Source organism: Petaurus breviceps, unplaced genomic scaffold, assembly GCF_028583685.1.
Source record: "Petaurus breviceps papuanus isolate PSGF00001 unplaced genomic scaffold, PetGlider_PUasm1.0 118, whole genome shotgun sequence".
Classification (NCBI taxonomy): domain Eukaryota; kingdom Metazoa; phylum Chordata; class Mammalia; order Diprotodontia; family Petauridae; genus Petaurus; species Petaurus breviceps.
This window is the reverse complement of record NW_027185616.1, coordinates 15,120,960-15,144,018: the sequence shown is the minus strand read 5'-3', so window position 1 is coordinate 15,144,018 and position 23,059 is coordinate 15,120,960. Positions and strand designations below refer to the sequence as shown.

At 40.2% G+C, this 23,059-nt stretch overlaps 1 protein-coding gene across 1 annotated transcript in view; it reads left to right on the top strand.

Annotated features, from left to right (window-relative positions):
- MUSK (muscle associated receptor tyrosine kinase) overlaps positions 1 to 23,059 on the top strand; it is a 221,111-nt gene that overhangs the window by 148,943 nt on the left and 49,109 nt on the right. Inside the window, exons 6-7 of the mRNA XM_069086620.1 lie at positions 1,250 to 1,374; positions 20,089 to 20,248. Of these exons, the coding sequence (XP_068942721.1) occupies positions 1,250 to 1,374; positions 20,089 to 20,248 (285 nt within the window). The remainder of the gene's footprint in view (positions 1 to 1,249; positions 1,375 to 20,088; positions 20,249 to 23,059) is intronic.

Below are 23,059 nucleotides of genomic sequence, written 5' to 3'. Positions count from 1 at the left end.
GCCCTGCCTTGGTCAGTCCAATTTGGGGAACTAACAATTCCAATTCAATGGGGAAGAACCATCATGGTGGATAAAAGGATTCCTCTCTTCTATTCCCCTTCCACCAGTGACCATGTCATCAAGGAAATGGAAGCAGTATCAGAAAGTACATCTAGTTATAACCAAAGAAACTAAATCAATAGGACACCAAATATCCATACAAGAGAAGAGTCACACAGAGATCAAATAGATGTAGAAATATAGTAACCTGGAGAGGCAGCTTTGAGAAATATGACTGCATAAGAATTTCAACTCTGGACTGAAGAAAGGACATTCAGACCAGAAAATGCCAGGAGTTATGTTATCCCTTTGCCATATATGCATCTTACATAAGTGCATCATAACCTAAATTTCATTCCACTCTGCACATGGATCTAGATGTGTTTGGGGACAATAATCTCAGGCTTTTGAGGGGGCATGATTTGTCCCAACTATTCCTGCTATACCATCTTTTTAATATTTTTGGTAAAAACTAATTAGGCTTTTAGGTTATTTTCTTTCCCATTCAGAAAATATGAAAAGGGTATGAGTAATAGCACTGGAAGTCCAGTCCCATATGGTCACACTTAGGATCCCAGTAGAATCATAGAGGCCACTTTCTGGCCATCTCAAACTTAGAATGGGAGTTTGGGTTGGACTGGTGGTCTCGGAGGAAGTATTGCCGAAACATTGATGAATAATTTAGAAACATAAAAATAGCACTGACCTCAATGTGGACCTCAATTCTAATCCCAGCTTCACTAGTGTTTCTATGACCTTGGGCAAGTCATTTCATCTCCATGGGCCTCAGTTTCCCTGTCTGTAAAATGCCTGGGCTAGGTAAGATGATCACTAAGGTCTCTTCCAGCTCTACCAATTCTATCATTTGAAACTGATATGTTACATACTGAACTCGAGTCATATTATTCAGTTAGAGGTAACATTACTTCTGACATCTTGGAAGAAATCTCAGTGAAGCCAAAAGGAGTTCAGCTGGGGCAAGGAATCACAGTTATTTTTTCCTGCTTTCCCCTGTCCTCACTTCTGGGTTGCTTGTTTTTGTTCTTTCCTCAATAGTCATCATCTCCTTCTCTTGTTATCTTCCTTCCTGTTGTGACTTGTGGATGTTGGGTTTTTTTCTTTTTTTTAGAAGCATGCAACTAATTCCTTGGAGCTTTGGTTAAAGATGTACTTTCAGAATAGTCATATGGTTTCTCTATCTCCTTAACAGTGTTTGCCAGAATTCTGCGGGCTCCTGAATCCCACAATGTCACGTTTGGCTCCATAGTGACCCTACGCTGTACTGCAACAGGCATTCCAGTTCCTACTATCACATGGCTTGAAAATGGAAATGCTGTGAGTGCCATTTCTCTGTCTCCATGGTGAGGGAAGCTCAGTTCCTGGCTTTCAGGATGCACTGTGTTGGTAGCAATCATACAACACTGTGGTTATTAAAAGGCTAACATCCATTTCTTGAGTCTTTGTCTTTACCAGGTCTTGAATAGTCTATCTCATTGAAATCATGGTTTGGCATAATCTGTTAGGGGACTGATAGTGTTGTTATAATAATAAGTAGTAGAAATAATAATAGCTATCCTTTATATAATGCTTCAGAGACCCAACAACTGCTAAAGGAAACTGGAAGCCCTGGGTTCTCTTCTTTCCCCTGCTACTGTTCTCCATATTGCCACTGGACAAGTTAAATTCTTACCTCCTTCCCAAGGTTGTTGTGAGAATCAAATGAGACAGTAATTGTGAAGTGCTTACCATAGTGCCTGGCACAAAGTAAGTGCCATGTCAATGTTAGCTATTATTATTTGTATATTATACAATTTAATCTTTTTTTTTTTTGCTTTTTGGAGGGGAGAAGGTAGGGCAATTGGGGTTGTGACTTGACCAAGGTCACACGGCTAGTTTCTGTGTTAAGTATCTGAGGCTGGATTTGAACTGAGGCCCTCCTGACTCCAGGGCTGGTGCTCTATTCACTGTGCCACCTAGCCACCCCCACAATAATTGAATCCTCTTTTAAAAAAAACCATTAGGTAGCGAAGATAGTTATAATTATTCCCATTTTGCATTTGAAGAAACTGGGGCTCTTAAAGTTTAGGTCAGTGAGTCTTTCTATAAAGATTACGTCTTATTGGTAGCAGAGCTATCTTAGGTCTTGGGTCTTTGACCTCCTAGTCCAATACTTTTTTCCCCACTACAGAAGTCCATTTCTGTCTTTATGGGTCATAAGATTACAGATTTCTAAGCTTGAAAAGACCTTAGCAGTCATCAAGTCAACCTCCTCATTTTACAGGTGAGGAAACTAAGGTAGAAACTGGATAAGTGATTTATTTGTTCAAGGTCATACAGTCAGTAAGTTTCTGTTGTGGAATTTGAACTCGGTTCTTCCTAATTTCAAGTTCAGAGGTCTGAGCAATCAAAAGAAGCAGTGACTATAAACAGATTTCCATTACAATTCAAGATGTGAACATAGGCCTTGGTATGGATTAAGGGCTGTGGTGAGCCCTAGCTAATGGTTCTGCACCATTCTTACCATATTAAACTTGGTTCTACTTCTAAGTCCTTGGGGTTAAAAAAAAAATTCCATCTCCCTCCTCACATAGAAAATGGCAGGTTGTCTCTTTTGTGTCCGTGGAGAAAGCAAACAGACTGTTGCCAGTCCTTAATGTCTGATAGACCCATTACTGCAGACACTATCATTCTCACAGCTTTATGTATTTTGCACATTTGATGAAACATTATGTTATCCTTTTTCTATACCATATTTGGTTCATAACATTTGATCCGGACTACATATCTTGTTAGTACCTTGTCATTTTTTCACTTAAGGTGCCAGAAGTACCCATTACCTCAAGGTAGGCCAGACAGGTAGATAAAGCAAGAAATGGGAATAGAAGCTTTTCTAATAGGTTCTAAAATCAGCTTCATTACATCTATTAGGAGACTGTAACCTAACCTGAGGGAAAGGTTTGGTCAAGTAGCCCATGTAATGCATATAGAGGGGAAAGAAAGAAGCCATAATGTCCCCCCAAAATCCTGCTTATTTTATTATTCTCATGCATGTTTTAAAGTATAATATACAGGGGCGGCCAGGTGGCTCAGCGAGTAAGAGCACCGGCTCCAGTGTTGGGATGACCTGGGGATCAAATCTGGGCTCAGATACTCAGCACCACACCCAGAAATAACTGACCGTGTAACCTTGAGCAAGTTACTTAACCCCAATTGCTTTAAAAAAAAAACTTATTAAAGTATAATATACAATGTAAATGTCACTTATTAGAAGTGATTACAAATGCCCGTTCTTATCCATAAACAAGGGAACACATTTGTGTTTTAAGCTGAAAAAAGAAGTAAATGTCAGTTAAGTGAGTCAATTCATCCTTTAGGGGTAGGGTTGCCTAGAGAAGAAGCAGAGCATAGAAGATAGGGCATTGAACTTGGACTCAGGAAGACCTTTGTTCATATTCAGTCTCAGACACTTCGTAACTACATAACTCTGTGCAGGTCATTTAACCTAATAGGCCTTAGTTTCCTCATCCATAAAACAAGGTGGTTGGATTTGATGGTCACTAAGAGACCTTAAAACTCTCAACCTATGATCCTGCAATAATAGAAATAGTGACTTCTTGAAGTTTCTTCTAATTCTATAGCTATAAGATGATTAGAAGTAATAAGAACCGTTATGGAAACTATTTAGTTCTAAAATATGACCTCATGACTGTATTAAAAGATAAGATAAAAGGCAGAAGTTTAGAGAAGTAAGCAGATAGAATGAAACACCAAAGAGTGGGGAGGGGTAGAGGGTGAGGAAGGGGAGAGAGAGGGAGAATGAGTACTATCTTGTGAAAAGTGGGAGTTCGAAGTTGGTATTCAAATGGAGATGAACATTTAAATTATGGGTGTAGTTGTAATTGGTGGCCACAAGATGTCATTATTACAGATAGTACTTAAATGTTCATATTTCCAGATAGAGCCCCTATGACAGGTTAGAATGGGTCTTTATGAGATGCTTAGTATTGATGTTGAATTAGAAGCCTTGAATGGAGTCTCAGGATGGATCTTTTCATCATTCAGCTTTAAGACAATTTGAGGCTAAAGCATCTTGTTCTCAAAATTTCTAGAGATTTCCCATGGAAATTTGTTTCAGTATCTCAAGGTTCTTTCAGTTAAAAGGTTTTCTTTAACGTACTGTCTAAATCCCTTGTCTTTTTCTCTTCTCATTTTGTGCTCAGTGGGTCATCTTGGAATCATAGAATCTTAAAGACAGAAGTGGCTTTAGACATATTTAATCTAACCCTATGCTTTCAGAGATGGGAAAAGAGGAAAAGAGAAGAATTTCATCACTGATTTGGATAAAGGCATAGTGGCATGCTCATCAAATCTGCAAAAGCCATAAAGCTGGGAAAGACAGCTAGCATGTTGGATGACAATGAGGATCCAAAAGGATCTTTAACAGAGTAGAATATTGAACTAAATCTAATAAAATGATATTTAAAAGGGGTAAATGTAAAGTCTTATATTTGGGTGCAAAAAAAGGAACTTAATAAGTGTAATAGGGTAAGGGGGCATAGATAGATAACAGCTCATCATTCTTTAAAAATCTAGGGGTTTAGTGGACTGCATTAAGTTTAATATGAAGAAGCAGTATGATGTGGTAGCCAAAAAAGCTAATGCAGTATGGAACTGCATGAATAGGGGGCCAAGCTTTCATCAGACCAAATCTGGAACATTGAGTTCAGTCCTATGTGCCATGGATAAGGACATAGAGAAGTTAAAAAGACCGCAGAAGAGGGCAACCAAATTGATGATGGCCGTGAGACCAGAATATAAGAGGACCTGTTAAAGAAACTGATCAAGGTTAGCCTGGAGAAAAGAAAACACAGGGGAGAGGTGATAGCTATCTTCAAGAACTTGAAAGGCATTCTTGTGGAAGATGGATTGAATTCCCCCCCCTCCCACCCCACCCCCACCCGCAATTTGATCCTAGACAGAAGAATTGGAAGAAGTGGGTGGAAGTAACAAAGAGGCCAATTTAAGCTAATGTAAAGAAAACGTGAGAACAATTTTGGTTGTCCAAGAGTAGAATGGGCTGCCTAGAGTCATGGTGGGTTTCTGTCAGGATCTATAAACTGAGGCTAAATGACCACCTGATGTATCATGAGGTTTCCTTACATGGTTGGATTGAACTAGATGGCAAATGAGGTCCTTTCCCACTCTCAAATCACGTAATTCTATGAAAAAGAGTAATTTGCAACCATCCAAACCTTGAGTCTGCCCTGGGAACATCGTGAAGTAAAAAACACATTTTCAGAAATACTATGTCTTCATGCTTTGAGGACCTGTGTTGGTTCAGACTCTTTGTGACCACATTTGGGGCTTTCTTGGCAAAGATACTGAAGTGGTTTGCCATTTCCTTCTCCAGCTCATTTTACAGATGAGGAAACTGAGGCAAACCCTTAGTAATAAGGGTGAAAAGACTTGCCCTGGGTCACACAATTAGTATGTATCTTAGGTTAAATTTGAACTCAAGTCTTCCTAATTCCTGCCCTGGTGCTCTATTCACTGTGCCACCTGGCTGCCTAGAGTATCCACAGAATAATAGATTTAAAGCTGGAAGGGACCTTCATGTAGTCCAACCCCCACCCCACCCCTTTTTTTTTTTTTTTTTACAGATAAGGTAAGTCTAGGCTAGCGATGTTTAGTGACTTTCTCATGGTCATAAAGGTAGCCAATAGTAGAGCAGGAATTCAAATCCAGGTGCTCTTAATTCAAAGCTGGAGATCTTTTCACTATCCAGGGCATACCTCCACCTATGATGGTCTATGTATGCCTGTCCTCCCTGGGCCCTGGCTCATGCTCCAGGTGTTTTAAAACTCCACCTCCATATCAGAATTCACCTGTGTCCTTTTCTCTCAGCATTCCACTTTCATTTATTACATTTCAAGGTGCTGACCAAACTGAAAACTAATTCATGCTGAAGTGTTAATGGAGGAATTTGAGCTAATGTTAGGAAAACTTGAGAACACTTTTGGTTGTTTCATGGTTGGATTGAACTAAATGGCAAAGGAGGTCCCTTCCCCCTCTCAAATCAAGACCCCTTTTCTTTCTAAGTAACACATTTCCATTTATTTTCCATTCAGTCTTTTCTTCACTCTCTTAATTCTGTCTTTTGACTTTATTATTCAAGTGAAACTGTTTTCTCCAAAGTGACCTATTCTTTCTTAGTTGCCAAATCCAATGTCCTTTTCTCAACCCTCATTGTTTTTGACCTCTCTGAAGTCCTTGACATTGTCAATCACTCTCTTCTCCTAGATACTCTTTTCTTTCTAGGTTTTTGTGACACTACTCTCTTCTGATTCTCCCTCTCCATCTCTGACCACTCCTCCTCTGCATCCTTCACTGGTTCTCTGCTCTGTCCTGGCCCCTTTTCTCTTTTCTCTATATACTATTTGTTTGGTGATCTCATTAGGGGTGAGTTTGTGCAAGGGTAGGAGAAAAATGGGGACTGGAAGGTCATATTCGAGTGGTAAATAAGCAAAGTAGAGCTATTATTGAAATGATGTGACCAGAAGTCCTTCATTAGACAGAGCTGTTCCAGAATTTGATTTCCTGTCCTGGCAGGAAAAAACATCTCAGAAAGTACTGAATTGACATTTTGTGTTAACCCATGGGTCTTTTTTCATTCCAAGTGAATTCAGCTATCATCTCTATACTCAGATTTTCCTGTCCAGCTTAAGCTCTCTCCCAGCCTCCAGGCTCACATCTCCAACCACCCTTGGACATTTTGAACTAGACATATTATAGATATCTTAAATTCATTAAGTCCCAAACTGAACTCATTCTTTTTCTCCTCTATTCTTCCTAACTTCCCTATTGTTATCATGGGTATTACCATCCTTGCAGTCACCTGGACTCACAATGTAGATGTCATCCTCAATTCATCTCTCTTCCTCTCTCTCTCCCCATATTCAATCAGTTGTCAAGTCCTGTCATTTCTACCTTCATAACATATATCATATATGTCTCCTTCTCTCCCCTGACATTGCCATCACCCTACTTCAGACCTTCATCGTGTCATGCCCAGATTATTGCAATAGTCTACAGGTGGGTCTTCCTGCCACAAGTCTTTTGCCACTTCAATCCATTCTTCATTTAGGTATCAAATTGATCTTCCTAAAGCATAAGTGTGATCATGCCATTTTTCTATTTAATCAAGCCCAGTGGCTCCACATTCCCTCCAAGATCACATATAATATCCTCTCTGTGACTTCTAAAACTTTCCATAAACTATCTTTTAAGTTTTCTTACACCTTGTTCTACCAACCAACACACACTTCTTACTCAAAACACACAAACTCTGCAATCCAGTGATTGGCCTCTGGATTGGCCAACTGGCCTCCTTGTTCTTCCTCAAACTTGATACCAATTCTGATACAATTCTTGATGCAATTTCTCTTGCTGTCTCCTGGGCCTGGAATTCTCTCCTTTCATCTCCACTTCCTAGCTTCTGTGGCTTAAGTTTAGCTTCTCCCAGTTTCCTTTAATGCTAGTGTCTTTTCTCTGTTGACTATCTTCAAATGATCCCAACATATTTTGTTTATACAGTTATTCAGATGTTGTCTCCCATATTAGACTGTGAGCTCCCTGAGAGCAGGGACTATCTTTCGTCTTTTTTTTTTGTTATCCCCAACACTTGGCACAGTACCTACTACACAGCAGTAAACCCTCAACTAATACTTATTGACAATTTAGTGGAATCAGAGCCCTATCAACTGTGTTACTGGAAATTTCAGACACTGTAGCAATGCAAAGGATATGTTTGAGGTCTTACAATATCATTCAGATTTGATACAATATAAGTATTAATTCTCTGTGTGGAATCTGCTTTTCCTTCAAATTCTTGAAAATTTACTACCTTGGTTTTCTCTTTTCTAGTCTGAGCAATCGATCAATCAACAAGCATTTATTAAATACCTCCTGTGGGCCAGGTTCTAGGGATACAAAAATTGAAATTATATCTACCTGTAAAGACCATAGATTATATCCAGGCTACATGTACACATATAAGTATATGCAAAAAATAAATTAAGAAATGCAAGGTGATTTAGAGAGGTAGGGCACTTGCTTATGGGAAATCAAGGAAGGCTTCATATACATGGTGGCATTTGAAGGAAACAAAAGATCCTAAGAGGCAGGTGAGGAGAAAATACATTCCAGATATGGGAAAAGGACAATATAAAGTCATGGAGAAAGGAGATGCAGTATCATGTGTTAAGAAACAACTTTCATTGCCACAACATCTTCTCACAGGACCTATGACCTCTTCATCATCTTGATTGCTTTCTCTGGACCCTTTATAAGCGTTTCTTTTTTCACAAAAAGTCCCAACTCTTACAAATCAATTCCATGCTCTAATAAAAAAGCAACAAATGCTAAAAAATCAGGGTGGGAGGACTGCCTCCTGGCTCCTACATGTTACAATTCTGTTTACTCATCCCAGCATGGCTTTTTCTTCAACTCACAGTGTCCAGATCTGAACCCAGCCAAGGCAGCTGGGACAGAGCAGGGAAGGGAGTGGAAGTGAGGGAGGCTGCCCAGTAGGGTGTGCCCCTCAGAAGACTTTCCAGGAAGGACAATCTCCACTCTGGCTGTAGTCACTGCCCTAATGAAAGCACCCACGCTTTCCATAATAATGAAGAGTTTCATAAAAGGGACCAAGCAAGATAAACTCACTGGGTCCCAAGAGGAGGAGGAATAATGAGAGACCGATGGAAGAAAACGGAGAGGGGGCATGAAGTAAGTAAGGTCCATGGGTTAACTAAAAAAAAAAAAAAAAAAAAAAAAAAGAAAAAGAAAGAATTTTTGGGGGGAGTTTTTTGTGATGTTTTTTTTTTTTTTTTTTTTTCCCCAGTCAGGACAGGAAATCAAATTCTGGAATGGCCCTGTCTAATGAAGGACTTCTGGTCAGGTCATTTCAATAATAGCCCCACTTTGCTTTTTCATCTCTTGAATATGACCTTACAGTCTTCATTTTTTCTCTTATATTTGCACAAACCTACTCCTTCATCTTATATTTGTAAAGTTCCTCTCCCCCTTTCTTAGGTGAACTCCCATCCCCGTGTACTATGACATGGCATCATGTAAACAAATTTCTACTCTCAAAGCAAATAACTATTACACTAGCAAGCAACTTAGACTCTAGTAGGAGTAGAGCCCAGGTGTCTGAGTCTGTTGATAGCATTTTCTTCAAATTATCGAGGTCATTTTCAGTTCTGATCCTCTTTGCCAAGGGGTTATATAACGTCTTTCACAGGAAGAAAAGAAGGGTTGCAGTTACAAAGTGTTCCACTATACTTTAGGGAACTGAACACTGGGGTACATGTTGGAAGACCTGGGTTCTATTTCTGGTGCAACCACTTAAACAGCTGAGATGCCTTGAGTATGTCCCTTTCCTTCTTTCAATCAATCAATAAGAATTTATTAAATGTCCACTCCACTATGTGCCTCGCACTCTTGTAGACAGTTGAAATATGAATACAAAAGTGACATAGTCCCTACCATAAAGGAGTTTATCACTTACTCCAGGATCAAAGAATGTAGAAAAGACAGAATAGTGTACTGGAAAGAGGGCTAGCTTCAGTTAAAGGACATCTGGTCAAATCCTAGCCTCTGTCATTGACTACCTGTGTATCTCAGGGCAAGTCAGTTAACCAACCTCTCTAGGCTTCAGTTTCCTCATCTGTAAAATAGGGAGGTGAGAACAAACTAGATGGCCTCTGAAGTTCCTTCCAGCTCCTATGTTCACAAATAAGGAAATACAAGATGGATACAAGCTAATTATCCAGTGATCAGGGCAGGGACATAATTGTAGGAATCCAGAAAGACTTCCTGAAGAAGGTGGTACCTGAGTGGAGCTTTGGAAGCGACTGGGTCTTCCAAGAGGCAGAGCTGAAGAAGAAGAGCATCCCAGGCACGAGGGCAGCTTGTGCAAAGACTTGGGAGATGGTAGATCATTGAGAGGAGTCATTTTGGATGGAGTAGAGAGTACATGAGATAACATAATATAGAACCAACCTTAGAGGCAGACTGAGTCAAACTTTTGAAGAACTTTAAAGTGCCAAATATGGGAGACTGTACTTAATCCCAAAGGCCACTAGGCTTCTTCAACAGAACAAAGGGTGTGTTCAGACTTGCATTTTAGGAACATTCGTTTGGCAGCTATGTTATGTGGTTTGTCCTTCATTCTCAAAGAGAACCATAACATCACGGAGATGATGACATGGCTTGCAACTGATTTTGATCTGAGTAAGGGAGTGCAAGGTCACTAGCCTCACTTTCTCTTCCAGAGCCATCTGTGTCCAGGGGCCAGATATCCATCAGGATGACTAGAGATGGCCCAGGGTGTAGTGGGGAACCTTGGTCCTTTTAAGCTAAGGTCTTTTCAAGTTCTCACTTTGAGTGCGGTAATTAATGCCCATTCAGTGAATAGGCTTCTTTAAGAAGTGAGTCAAAGGATGGCCCCTTTAATTAAAAAAATCAAACTGGGAGGGGAAGATCCTCAAGGCTGCTGACCAAAAGAGAAAGTTACTATATACATTCACTCTGAGCCAGGAGGGCCCAAAAATAACCATTAAGTGGTACTTGGGTAGGGACCTATTATTGTCCAATTCATGAGATCTAGAATGAATTGGGTTTAAGGCTTGAGAAAGAACTCTAGCCAACAAACCCCAAGTTAACTAGGTAAAATTCATTCAGCCATCAAAATTAACCTTCCTTTGGGCAGAACACCTTCAGGTAAGGGGAGGAGAAGAGAAGAGAGGAGAAAAAAGGGGGAGCAGAGTTGCCCTACTGGAAGTGACCAGCTGGGTCCCCATTCAGGCAGCTCAGACTACTCATGGGTTGTGGTTTGTCCTTCACTCTCAAAGAGAACCGTGACATCAGGAAGATGATGCAACTATTTGGAGAACAGATTAAGGAAAGCAGAGACTGAATGCAGAAAGCCCAATTAGGAAGCATTTGAGGTTCTCTGAGCCTTATGTTCCACATCTATAGAATTAGCAATTTCAAAATTTCAGGTACTCAACCCTTAGGCTTCTTATAACTCACAAAATTTCATCCTGCCACCCCCTCCCCGATTACTATGCAATCAGTGAAAAGAAACAAAGATTCATATAGTAATGATATAAAAATAATGAGTAATAAAAATATAAAACAAAATACAATACTAGTTAGAGACTACTAGATTAGATTATCCCTAAGGATTTTCTGTTTCTGAGATTCTATGATTATTTGCTAGAAATAGAGGAATATTATGTTTAATCATGGTTTGGACTTCCTTGGGTTGCTAATTAAAGCCAACACCTAATAAGCCAAGGTACTGCTAAAGAAAAGGACAGGCCAAACTCAGGACTCCAAATGCTAAAATAGGAATTAGGCAGACAAACAGTAAATCTCCTCCAGGAAAGAAGTTGAGAGTACATCCAAAGTTTTTCTGGTCAGAGAGAGTTAGTTACTATTACAGCCAAGTTTTCCACTGGGTAAAGCTACCTAGGACTGAAAAAAAGCTGAGCTGTATGAGCCAGCACTGCCTTAAAGTATGAGAAATTAAACTCATTGCAAACATCTATTGGTAAGGAAGCAGCCATACCCCAGTTTCCACTGGGAAGCACATAGTAGAGTTTACAGATCTGAAACTGGCTGGTGGAATAGAGAAGGAGAGGAACAGGGAACTCAGGAAAGGAACAACCAATGAATCAGCCTAGGCCTGAGTTGAAGCTGGTCACCAGTAGCTTTATCTCCTGAAGTCCCAAAGCTACAAAGACTCCAAAAGACATAAACACCCGTTTTCTCACCTGTGTTGATCATGCTGTGAAACCAACCCATAAACTTAAACTTTGGACCTTTGTGACCAACATACAGATCTATGCCTGTGCCATAGACTATAGGAATACCAGATGGCAGACCCTGATGGAATTTAACCAACCCTGTACCTCTTGTCCTTTGAGTTTTTGTTACCACGAATAGTTGTATGAATAGATCAGCTCTGAGTGAAAAATAGTTTTATTCTTACAATATGGAGGAAAATGTATTATAATGTTCTCATAGGTTTAAATATTTAAGGGGTCTCAGCGGGGGTGTTCATTAAGTCCAGTCCCTTTATTTTACAGATGTTGAAACTGAAGCTACAAAAGAATTGCATGTATTTCATGTTAGCAAAGTGCAGGATCTGAACCTAAACTCAGGTCCTCTCCCTCTGAATCCAGAGTTCTTTCCCATTGTCCCACCCTGCTTCTTGTGACCAACCTAGCTTGAGACTGAGTTTTAGGTTCATATTTTTTAAAGCAAACTAATATTTATTGACTTACATGAAAAAACTTCCAAATTTTCATATCTTCACAAATGTTTGTCTTTTCCTGAAAATCACTTACTTTATATGATTTGGCATTGAGTTCACAAAATTTTAACACATTCTATAATTCATCATTAAACTACACTTATTACATTAGATATTAAGCATGTTTTTATAGAGGAATTTTTTCTAATTCTAGCTCGATTAAACTAATAAGTTATTAATAGGGTCTAAATTGGGTCAATGTCCAGGCCCCCGAAATGTGTTTATCTCCACCTCTTATGTAAATTTCTCAACCTTTCATAGAAGATGTCACATGTTCCATACTTGTTTTGTGATAGTCTAAGCTAAACCAACATACATTTATAGTGTGCTAGGTACCGTACTGAGAGCTGGGTATACTAAGCAATGGGGAAAACACAGATTCATATTAATAGAAAACCAAAAAAACAAGCCACTTCTCTATTAAGAAGCCCAAATTATTACAATTATAACATATCTAAAATATTTGAACCATTCCAGTGAATGAAATGAGAAATATGCCAATGTTTTTTGTTTTACTAGTAGATGAAAGCACAGTGCCTTGCATATAGTTAGTGTTTAATTAATGCTTATTGTTCTTACCCACTTTATAGGTTCTTGAAAAGTTTATCTAAACAAATCTTTAAATAAATTTCATTTATGTCTTAACTACCCCAGAGAAGCTATTTACAGGAAGCTTTTTTATAAAGGAAATAGCTACTCTCTTTAACTGTATTGTTTATTCAGATTTTTGCTCACACAAACTTTTTTTTAAAGTTCACTAGTTAGTGGCTGCATATTTTTAAATCATGGTCAAATAGTGAGATTATGACAATGATTTTCTTGGAGAGTGAAGCCTGTTTAACCTGAGATCCAGAATGAAGACAATATGGGACTCCTGTTCAACAACCATTTACGAAGATACCTATGTGTAAAACAGTGTTAGGATCCATGAGAATCCAGAGAGGCAGCTAGGTGGCAGAGTCATTATTCAATCAGTAAACATTGATTAAGCATCTACTATGCACCATGCACTGTGCTAAGTGCTGGAGATACAAAAAGGGGCAAAAAATAGACCCTGCCCTCAAAGGAGCTTACAATCAAATAGGGGAAATAAGCGTGCAAACAAAAGTACAGGATCTGGACTCAGGAAGATAAGTGACAGTCTTTGCCTTGAGGGAGTTTATAATCTATTATAGGTCTCTATAGGCGATCTAAGGCAAAGACAATAATACAAAAATAGATGATGATAAATTCACAAGAGAGGTGCAAAGTCTTATGAAAGTTCAGTGGGAATCTTTAAAAAGTGATTTTTTTTAACAAAAGGTGAATCTCAAACTAAATATTGCATAGAACTTCTAATGGCAGCAGCACTAAATATTAAAGGTTCATCAGAGCACTAGCCAGCAAGCGACTCTTAAAAACTTGGATTGGAATTCTCCATTTTCCCCACACTGCTTCACCGCTATTTCCTTTCTAGCCAATCTCCACATTCTCAGTAGCTGTCTCCTTTGTATGAAAATACTTCCAGAGTCCATCTACAAGGCAATATCAATTCCATCATTCATGTGATGGGAATGCTGGGATAGAGTAAATGAGCTAGCCTAGAGTCAGACCTAGCAGGAACCCTTCTGGCTCTGACTCTTCAATTCCGATTCTTAACAAGTTACACTTAGAAATTAAAAGACCTCTGTATGTCAAAGGAAGAACTTGAACCCAGTCCTTCCTAAGTTCAAGGTGATTTCTTTCAGTGAATAGTTTGAGATGCATTTTGTGTAAAAAAAAACAACACATCTTTTTCTTTTTCCACAGTATTCTTATCGATAGCTAGGTGCTACAGATAGAGCTCTGGACTTGGAGTCAGGAAGACCTGAATTCAAATCCAGTCTTGGACACTTACTAGTTGTATGACCCTGGATAAGTCACTTAACTTCTTGCTTTCATTTCTACAACTTTAAACTAGGAATAATAATAATGCCAATCTCCCAGGGTTGTTATGACAATCAAATGACATAATATTTATAAAGTGATAGCATAGTATTTGGCACATAGTAAGTACTATATAAATTCTCGTTCCTTTCACCCTAACTACTTGGAAGAGCAAAGAGTTATAGAATTAGAAAGGGATTTAGAGAATTCTCTCATTTTACAGATGAAAATATTGTAACTAGAAAGGTTAAGGTATTTGCCCAAGGTCACACAGCTAGTGTCAATCATTCATGTAAATTGGGTTTCTGGACTCAATTTAGAAAAATGGTTTTATTCCTTTTGATATTCAATTAAATTCAAGGGATATTTAAGTAGCTGCTTGTGAGCAAAGCTTTCAGATGGGTGGTGGGAGAAATGCAAAGTCTGAATAAAGTACCATGGTCACCCTTTTGCAGAAACTGGATAGATGGGAGGAAACATGAAGGATTTTCTCCTGTAGAAACTCTGATGCCACCATCACCCGAAGAACAATGAATTGAAACTTTTTTCGGTTGCCCTAGAAACAAAAGTTCAACTTCCTCCAACTGGTGGCCAAGCCCCCTTTATTGAATAAAAAGTACCCCTTTCTTCTTTCTTTTCCTTCTGTCAGTCATTACTGGACACTCAAGGAGGAAACTAGTTGAAAAGAACAAAGAGATTGAAATCTCAGCATTTAACAAGAGAAATGGGATTTGCTTTGAAAAGGCCTCTCCTCCAAAAGAAAGCATTTACATTTTTTTCCCCTGAAATTTGCTAAGCTCCCAAGTGGGAAGAAAATTTTGTGTATATGTGGAGGGACAGTTAGGCCAACAAGCAAACCAAGTCAGATAAAACTCAGTAAACAGACAAGAAGCAACTAAAAAATTATAGCTATTTTGTTATTGTATTTGTTCATGGTCCCATTTCGGGTTTTCTTGGCAAAGATGCTATAGTGGTTTGTCATTTCCTTCTCTAGCTTATTTTAGAGATGAAGAAACTGAGACAAACAGGGTTAAGTGACTTGTCCAGGGCCACACAGCTAGGAAGTGTCTGAGGCCAAATTTGAACTCAGGTCTTCTGAACTCCAGGCCTGTCGTTCTATCAACTGCGCCACTAGCTACTCTGAAAAGGGGTCTTGTTGTTCAGTCATGTCTAACTCTGTATGACCCTGTGAACCAATACTGTCCACAGGGTTTTCCTGGCAAAGATCCTGGAGTGGTTTGCCATTTCCTTCTCCAGTGCATTAGGCAAACCAAGGTTAAGTGACTTGTCCAGGGTCACACAGATAGTAAGTGTCTGAGGCTATGTTTGAATTCATATCTCTCTGATTCCAGATCCAGTACTCTATCCACTGAACTGCCTAGCTTCCTGTAGCTAGTTTACACAAGGCTAAAAAATGTGCAAAAGCATTCTTAAGGTATTTTCTGGTGTTTTCCTGTTGTGTGAGTGCTCCCACACTTATGATAGCTTTAGTAGGACTGATGGACTTTAGAGGTTGGGGTGGGGAAGAAAAGTTCTGTGATAGCTCAGCTCATTCCAGGGACCTTCCCAGATGAAGTTGCTGCAGCTGCCAATCACCCACTGAATAGTTGCCCCACTCTGCTATAGCAAGGACATTACTTTTTGTACATTGGCCTTTCTATTCTGACATCTCCTCACCAATCATGAAGTGAGGCCCCTGAGAGTGAATCAGAGAACAGATCATCCAGTTATTCCAGATCAACCTCCCTGGGCCAGCCTGTGGGGTAGATTTGGTTGCTTTAAGAAAAAAAACAGGGGTTTTGCTGTACTACCCAGACATAATAATATACCTAATTCACTACTTTACTTTGCCTGGAGAGATCTAGCCTAAACACATCCCTTTGATGGTTCCCTCCCGATATGACAGGAGACCAATATGGAAGGGAGAGGAAAGGGTTGGGGTTTTTTTTTAGGTCATTTAAAATGTTAAGCAGTTGGTCAGGAGGAACACTGGAGAAAGAAAAACAAACTTTAACCATAACTAACAGTCTTCAGTGCATGAGTCACTCAGAATAGACCCAGGACCATTTGAAGCATAAGGAAAAAGCATTTAGGAGAATTCTTAGCAGGCTGTGGGCCTCTGCAACCCTTACACTTAGGTTAAGGGCTTAACTTTTTCAGCACCTGGATGGGGTCCAAGAGATTATGGGGCTGAGCAAGGAGGAAATTGCTTCTTCTTCCTATAAGGTACGGTTTCAGGGCTCTCAGGGAAGACGCTAGGGAGAGATTGAGTTAAGTGTGAGCTGTGAGTGAGTTTAGGAAAAGATTGGGGGATTCCTCTCAATTCATTGCAAAAGGTGTTTGGACTTTGCAAAAGGGTAAATGCCCATTTCGAGAATTCTAGTAGTGCAAGACTAAGAATATGTTATTCACATAACATTATTAGGCATTTGCTTCCAATTTAAAGGCTAGCATAAAAGATTTGGAGCTGGATTGAGGGTGGGGATTTTCTCTTCTCTGTAATATCACTCCCAAAGAATCTACCAACTTCTGTCATTAAAAATAATAATAATGGTGTCATGAGGGGAAAAGCTATATTTGGAGTCTAAAAGTCTTGGGTTCAAGTTTTGGTCTGAATGCTTATTATCTGAGTGACTCTGAACAAATCATTTAATTTCTTTCTCTGCCTGTTTTCCCACCTAAAAAATGGAAATAATACTAATTCTGCTGCCTATCTTGTGGAGTTATTGTGAAAAATCTTCATAATGTTAGAGACCTAGAGCTGAAAAGGCTCTCAGGGGCCATCTAATTTGCCCCTCCCCCACCTCATTTAACTAGATGGCCTCTGACAATTAAATAACATGCCCAAGATCACACAGGTTTTTGTTGTTGTGGAGTTGCATCCAACTCTGCGACCTCATTTGGGGTTTTCTCGGCAAAGACGCTGGAGTGGTTTGCCATTTCTTTCTCCGGTTTATTTTATATATGAGGAAACTGAGGTAAACAGTGTTAAGTGACTTGCCCAGGGTCATACAGCTATTAAATGTCTGAGACTGATTCTGAACATATGAAGATGAGTCTTCTTGATTCCAAGTCTAGTGTTTTACCCACTGCACCATCTGACAGCCCTACTAGTTAGCATCAAATACAATTTGTAAAGTGCAAAGTCCCTAAGGATTGATACAGATAGTTGCTGTGGGTATGAGCTGTTATGCCAGAATGGGTAAAAATTGGAGTCCCGATAAATATAATAACCTAAATTCAACCAGAAGCCCCATCCCTATGACTCTGGCAAAGAAGGTTTTCTCTCAGCATTGCTAATCCCACACAAAGACTGGGGGAAATGACTAAATATTCAACCTGGCATTAGAAATATCCCCCAGATAACAGTAAACTCACATCCCCTAAGCAAAAGCAGAGTTTTTTTTATTAGTAGTAAGGGCAGTTGTAAAATAAAAAATTGGAAACTGAAAAAAAAATTCCAAAGATAATGAAAGCCATCCAGATGAAATCCTGTTACCTACTTATTACAGACAGGACTTGCTGCTGGCTCACATGGGTGGCTTTGACCAAAGCCTCCAAAGAGGGAGAAAAGGATGCCAAATTCAGTCTAGGATCTCAGAACCACTGTTCTCATTCTTCTTGGACCAATATTTTCAGCATTGCTGGCTTTCTGCTTATTCTCAAGCCAACCTTCCAAACCTTCCCCAGTAACCAGGAAAGAAAGGGAAGAAAGACTCTTTTTTTTTGGAGGGGGTAAGGTTGGGCAATTGGGGTTAAGTGACTTGCCCAAGGTCACACAACTAGTTTTGTGTTAAATGTCTGAGGCCGGATTTGAACTCAGGCCCTCCTGACTCCAGGGCTGGTACTCTATTCACTGCACCACTTAGCCTCCCCAAAGAAAGACTTTTGTGTGTGTATGTGTGTGTGTGTGTGTGGGTGTGGGTGTTAAGTGTCTGAGGCCGGAACCAAACTCGGGTCCTCCTGACTCTGGACCTGGCACTTTACTCACTGCACCACCTAACCGCTCCAGGAAAGACTTAAAAAAAAAAAGTTTTGGGGAAATGGGGATTGGGAGGGGAACAGAACGGAGAACACAAGGGAGAGAGAAGAGCAGAAGGAGGAAGAAATGGGGAGATACAGATGAAAGTAAGAAGAAAAGGTAAAACTAGAGATATCTATAAAAATTTGATGACTAGAAGACTAGGAACTTCAGAATAACCACAAAGGACTAAGCGAATTTTTAGGTCAATTGAAGTACCTGGTCCTTCCTAAAGGGACCAAGTTGAGCTGAGCACCCAGACTGCAAAGCTGTAACTTGATTATACAGAGAGAGCTTCCCCCCTGAGACTTTTGGACCAATACCTGTTATACAGGTAAAAGGCAATAGATCAAAGCAAGATCCCAGTGGCTTAGAGGAAAAGATATCTTTCTTAGTCTTCTTCACCTTTGGTGGGGGAGTTTTTTCCTTTCAGGGGAGCAGGAGTTGTTATCATCAAGGCAGCACGAAATAGTGGGAAACCCCTGAATTTGGAGTCACGAGAGCTGAGTTCAAATCCTACCTCTCTCACTGTCTGTGTGACCTCAGGAAAGCTCACTTCATTCTTCTGACCCTCATTTTTCACATCTACAAAATGAGTGTATTGTACTAGATTGTAGTCTAAGGTCCCTTCCAGCTTGAAATCTTTGATCCTGTGAAAATACTCAAAGACTTTCCTGCTGTTAGAGCAAGGGAGCCCACAGCCTCAGAAGAGAGTGCTATGCCCAGGAATCAGAACACCTGGATTGTCACCTTAACTTTTGTAGCAGTTTTCTTTCCCTAGACCTCAGTTTCCTCATCTGAAAAACTAGGACTTTGGTCTAGAACTTTTGGTCTCACTTAAATTGCATATTTAAGTTAATGCTACTTGCCTTTCTGTAAGACTATTATCTATGTTTCTGTTTTTCTTTACAAAGACTTCTCTTATTAGCTATACTCTGAATAAAAAGATGCAAAACACCTGTAGCTGCAGCTGGGAATCATGGCTGGGCTACAAGCCAGCCCAAAAAGCCTTTGTGGAAAGGGTTAGAGACAATAAATATATTTATGTGGTTCTTTGAGAGGTATTGATGTTAAATCTCACCTCTGACATATACTAGCTGAATGGCCTCTGGGCAAAGTTGCTTTAACATCCCAGTATCTCTGGCAACAGAGACTGTAAGTCCCAGAAGCTTTGTGAACCTTCATGAAATTGCAAGTCTCCTAAAAATAAACAAATGAGCAAACAAGGTGAGTTAAAGCTGTTTCTTTACAAGGACTCTGTGAGGGTCACTAAAGCATTTGTTTAAATGCATAGAAAAGAACTGAAGGAAATTCAGGAGACACAGACAGGCAGGACAGCTTTGAAACCGAAATATTGAATTTATTATATGTTCTTAAAAACAGGTTCTATCTAATAGAGATCCACAGCTTTATATTTAGTCTTCTGTTTCTGTCCTTTGTATTAGCAATGGCTCATATTTGTTAGTGCTAGTCAAATTCAGAATAACAAAAAATATAAACTAATTTTTAAAAAAAAAATTTAAATTTTAAAAATATAAGAAACCTGTTTAGTCAGTAGCATCATCATCATTCTCCCTATTTCACAAATGAAGAAAATGTGTTAGTCTAAATAATTTGCCCAGAGACACATAGCTAGGCTAGTCTCCGGCCTTCTAGCTCCAAAGGCCAGTTCAGTTCAGTGATGCAGTATATTTTTAATTTATTGACCTACTTCTTCTTCCTCGTCTGCTTTCCTTGCCAGGTGTCTGCTGGGTCCATTCTAGAAAGCGTGAAAGACAGAGTGATTGATTCCCAGCTACAGCTGTTGATTACCAGACCAGGCCTGTTCACTTGCATAGCCACTAACAAGCACGGGGAGAAGTTCAGCACGGTGAAGGCTGCGGCCACCATCAGTGTGTCAGGTATGCCTGGCAGCTCAAGCTTGCACGTTCACATTTTGCATTCGTCCAGTGGTGTGAGAGGAGGGGAAGGATGGCTCTGCTTTGTTCTGTTGCACTTGGATGATTTCCCTTCCCCCGCACCCCATCTCCTCCTCTTTGGTTACACTTCACCTGTCACTGGGGACTTATGTGTGGCTCCCTTGAAGGATAAGTCCTGGGGCAATCTGTGTAAAGCCTTCCACAAAAAAGGAAACTTCTTTAATGACTTTCATTCCACCTCAAAGTCATGTGAAAACAGCTACAATCAGCTCTCTTACCTTGCTCAGTGTAAGGAAACGGTCGAGGGATCCAAATCATTGTTCAGTCATGCCCTTCTCCTCATGACCGCATCTGAAGTTTTCTTGGCAGAGACACTGCAGTGGTTTGCCACTTCCTTCTCCAGCTCATTTTACAGATGAGGAAACTGAGGCAAAACATGTGGCAGAGGTCACACGGCTAGGAAATGTCTAAGGCCAGATTTGAACTCGGGAAGACTCATCCTCCTGACTCCAAGGCCAACACTCTAATCATAGTCACTGTAGCGTGGCATTGTTAGGCATCAGGAGACCTTTAGCTTATAAGCAGATCCACCCCTGGGCCAGAGCTTTAAGAGATCATTGAATCCAGAAGTTCTTAACCTTTTTTTTGTAGGTCATGGATTCCTTTAGCAGTCTCACCTTCTCAGAACAATATTTTTCAATGCATAAAATAAAAATACCTAGGGTTACAAAGAAAATCAGTTACATTGAAATATTTATCAAACTGTTTATAAAAATTAAGTTCACAGACCTCAGGTTAAGAAACCCTGATCTAATCTGACCATCTCCTTTTGTCAAACCAGGAATCCAAGGCCCAGAGAAGCCAAAGGGTTTCCCCAGTATGGCACAGCTAGGAAGAAGCAGAGTGTGGATTTGAACCCAAATTTTCTGTCTCCAAATTCAGAGTTCTTTCCATTACACCAAGATGTCTTAAGGCAGCAGAATTGATGCACCACTGTGGGGAAAAGTGGAATTAACCTAGCAAAGGCATCACAAAGAGGGCCCCAGAGTATGTGTGATATAAAAGTTTTATTTTAAGGTTAATAAAAACTACCACGAGGCAGAAGGGCATACCAGCTAGCAAGCCAGCCTCAAAGTCAGGAAGAATTAGGTTAGAGTCATACTCACTAGGGGACTCTGGGCAAGTCACATTTTTCAGGGCTCTAGGCAAGTCTCTAAGATAAGAATTGCAGAGAAAGTTGGAGTGACTAGGTGGCGACCCTATAAATTGCTTGAGGTGCCATCTTGGATTTGTAGAAGGAATTTCCTCATCCAGGCATTTCCCGTACTGAGTAAATCCCAGGTCCTTTCCCTATTTACAAAAACAAAACAAACAAAAAAAAGAAAAAAAAAAACCATCTCAGAATGGCAATGAGCATGGTGAGTAGAAAATTGACCTCCTGTGAGTCAGGAAGACCTGGGTTCAAGTTCGGCCTCTGACAAACTGGCTTGGAAAGTTATTTAATCTCAGTGTCCAAGGCAACTCTCCAGGGCTCTGAATCACAGAGAATGTATGGCCTCCTTGGTAGAGGGCACAGTGGATGGTGGTCTGGACCTGGAGCCACAGTACTAGTTGTATGACCCTAGGAATTCACTTACCCTCTGTTTACTTCAATTTCTTCCACTCTCAAGTGGAGTTAATAATAGCATCTATCTCTCAGGATTGTGATGAGAATAAAAGAAAATATTTGTAAAATGCTTATTGCCCTGCACATTCTTGTTCAGTCATTTTTCAGTTGGGGTCCAGCTCTTTGTGACCCTTCTTGAGGTTTTCTTGGCAAAGATGCTGGAGTGATTTGCCATTTCCTTCTCCAGGTCATTTTACAGATGAGGAAACTGAGGCAAACATAGTTAAGTGACTTGCCCAGGGTCACACAGCTAGTAAGTGTCTGAGGCCAGATTGCCACTCAGGATGATGAGTCTTCCTGACTCCAGGTCCGGTGCTCTATCCACTGCACCACCTGGTGCCCTATCTGGCATATAGTAGGCACTTCATAAATATTTGTTCCTCCCTCCCTGTAACTACTGTCTGAGGCTCTAAATTGCAGTATAGCTGCTTCTTACCATGTAGATTGGGAATCCCCTAGTCAGACCTGATGAAATCACAGACCTAGGACAAAACTAAAAGAAAATGCATTCATGTAGTGGGAAAAGCTAGATTTGGGGGTCCCAGTTATCCCATCCCCCTCCCCCAATGCCCTGTCACTGTGTGACATTGCTTAGGTAACTTAACTTTTCCTTAGCTTCAATTGCCTCATAAAAAAAAAATGAGAGCAATGAAGTTCTCACTTTCCTAAAGACAAGGTTCTAGAAGGGACAGATTGTTTTCTCACATTTCCTTAAAACCCCAGGTTCTGTGAATCTGGAATATGCCTCCCAAAGTATGCATGGGATTCCCAAATATGTAAAGCGTTTATGTAACAGGAAGTGTCAGGCTTAGGAAAAACTCACCTGATGCTCCGAGCATGTCTGCAAAAGCTCTGCAGGCCAGAGTTTTGCCCACCATGAACCCTGAGAATGCTGACCTCATGCCCAGGCCCCTGGATGTTGCTATCTGTTGTTGCAATGATAAGGCAGCTGTTGACCTCTCCTCTCTGCACAGAGGGTGAGAGAGATAGAGTCCTCTTTAGACCTCCTGGCTCTTCTGTGATCACTGGGTCTCCCATTAGTGTTGGGGTCTAGGGAGGGGGCTTTTCCCACTAATTTTGTCCCTCAAGATATGGTTATAGTGATGGTCTAGTATGAACAGAGGAGC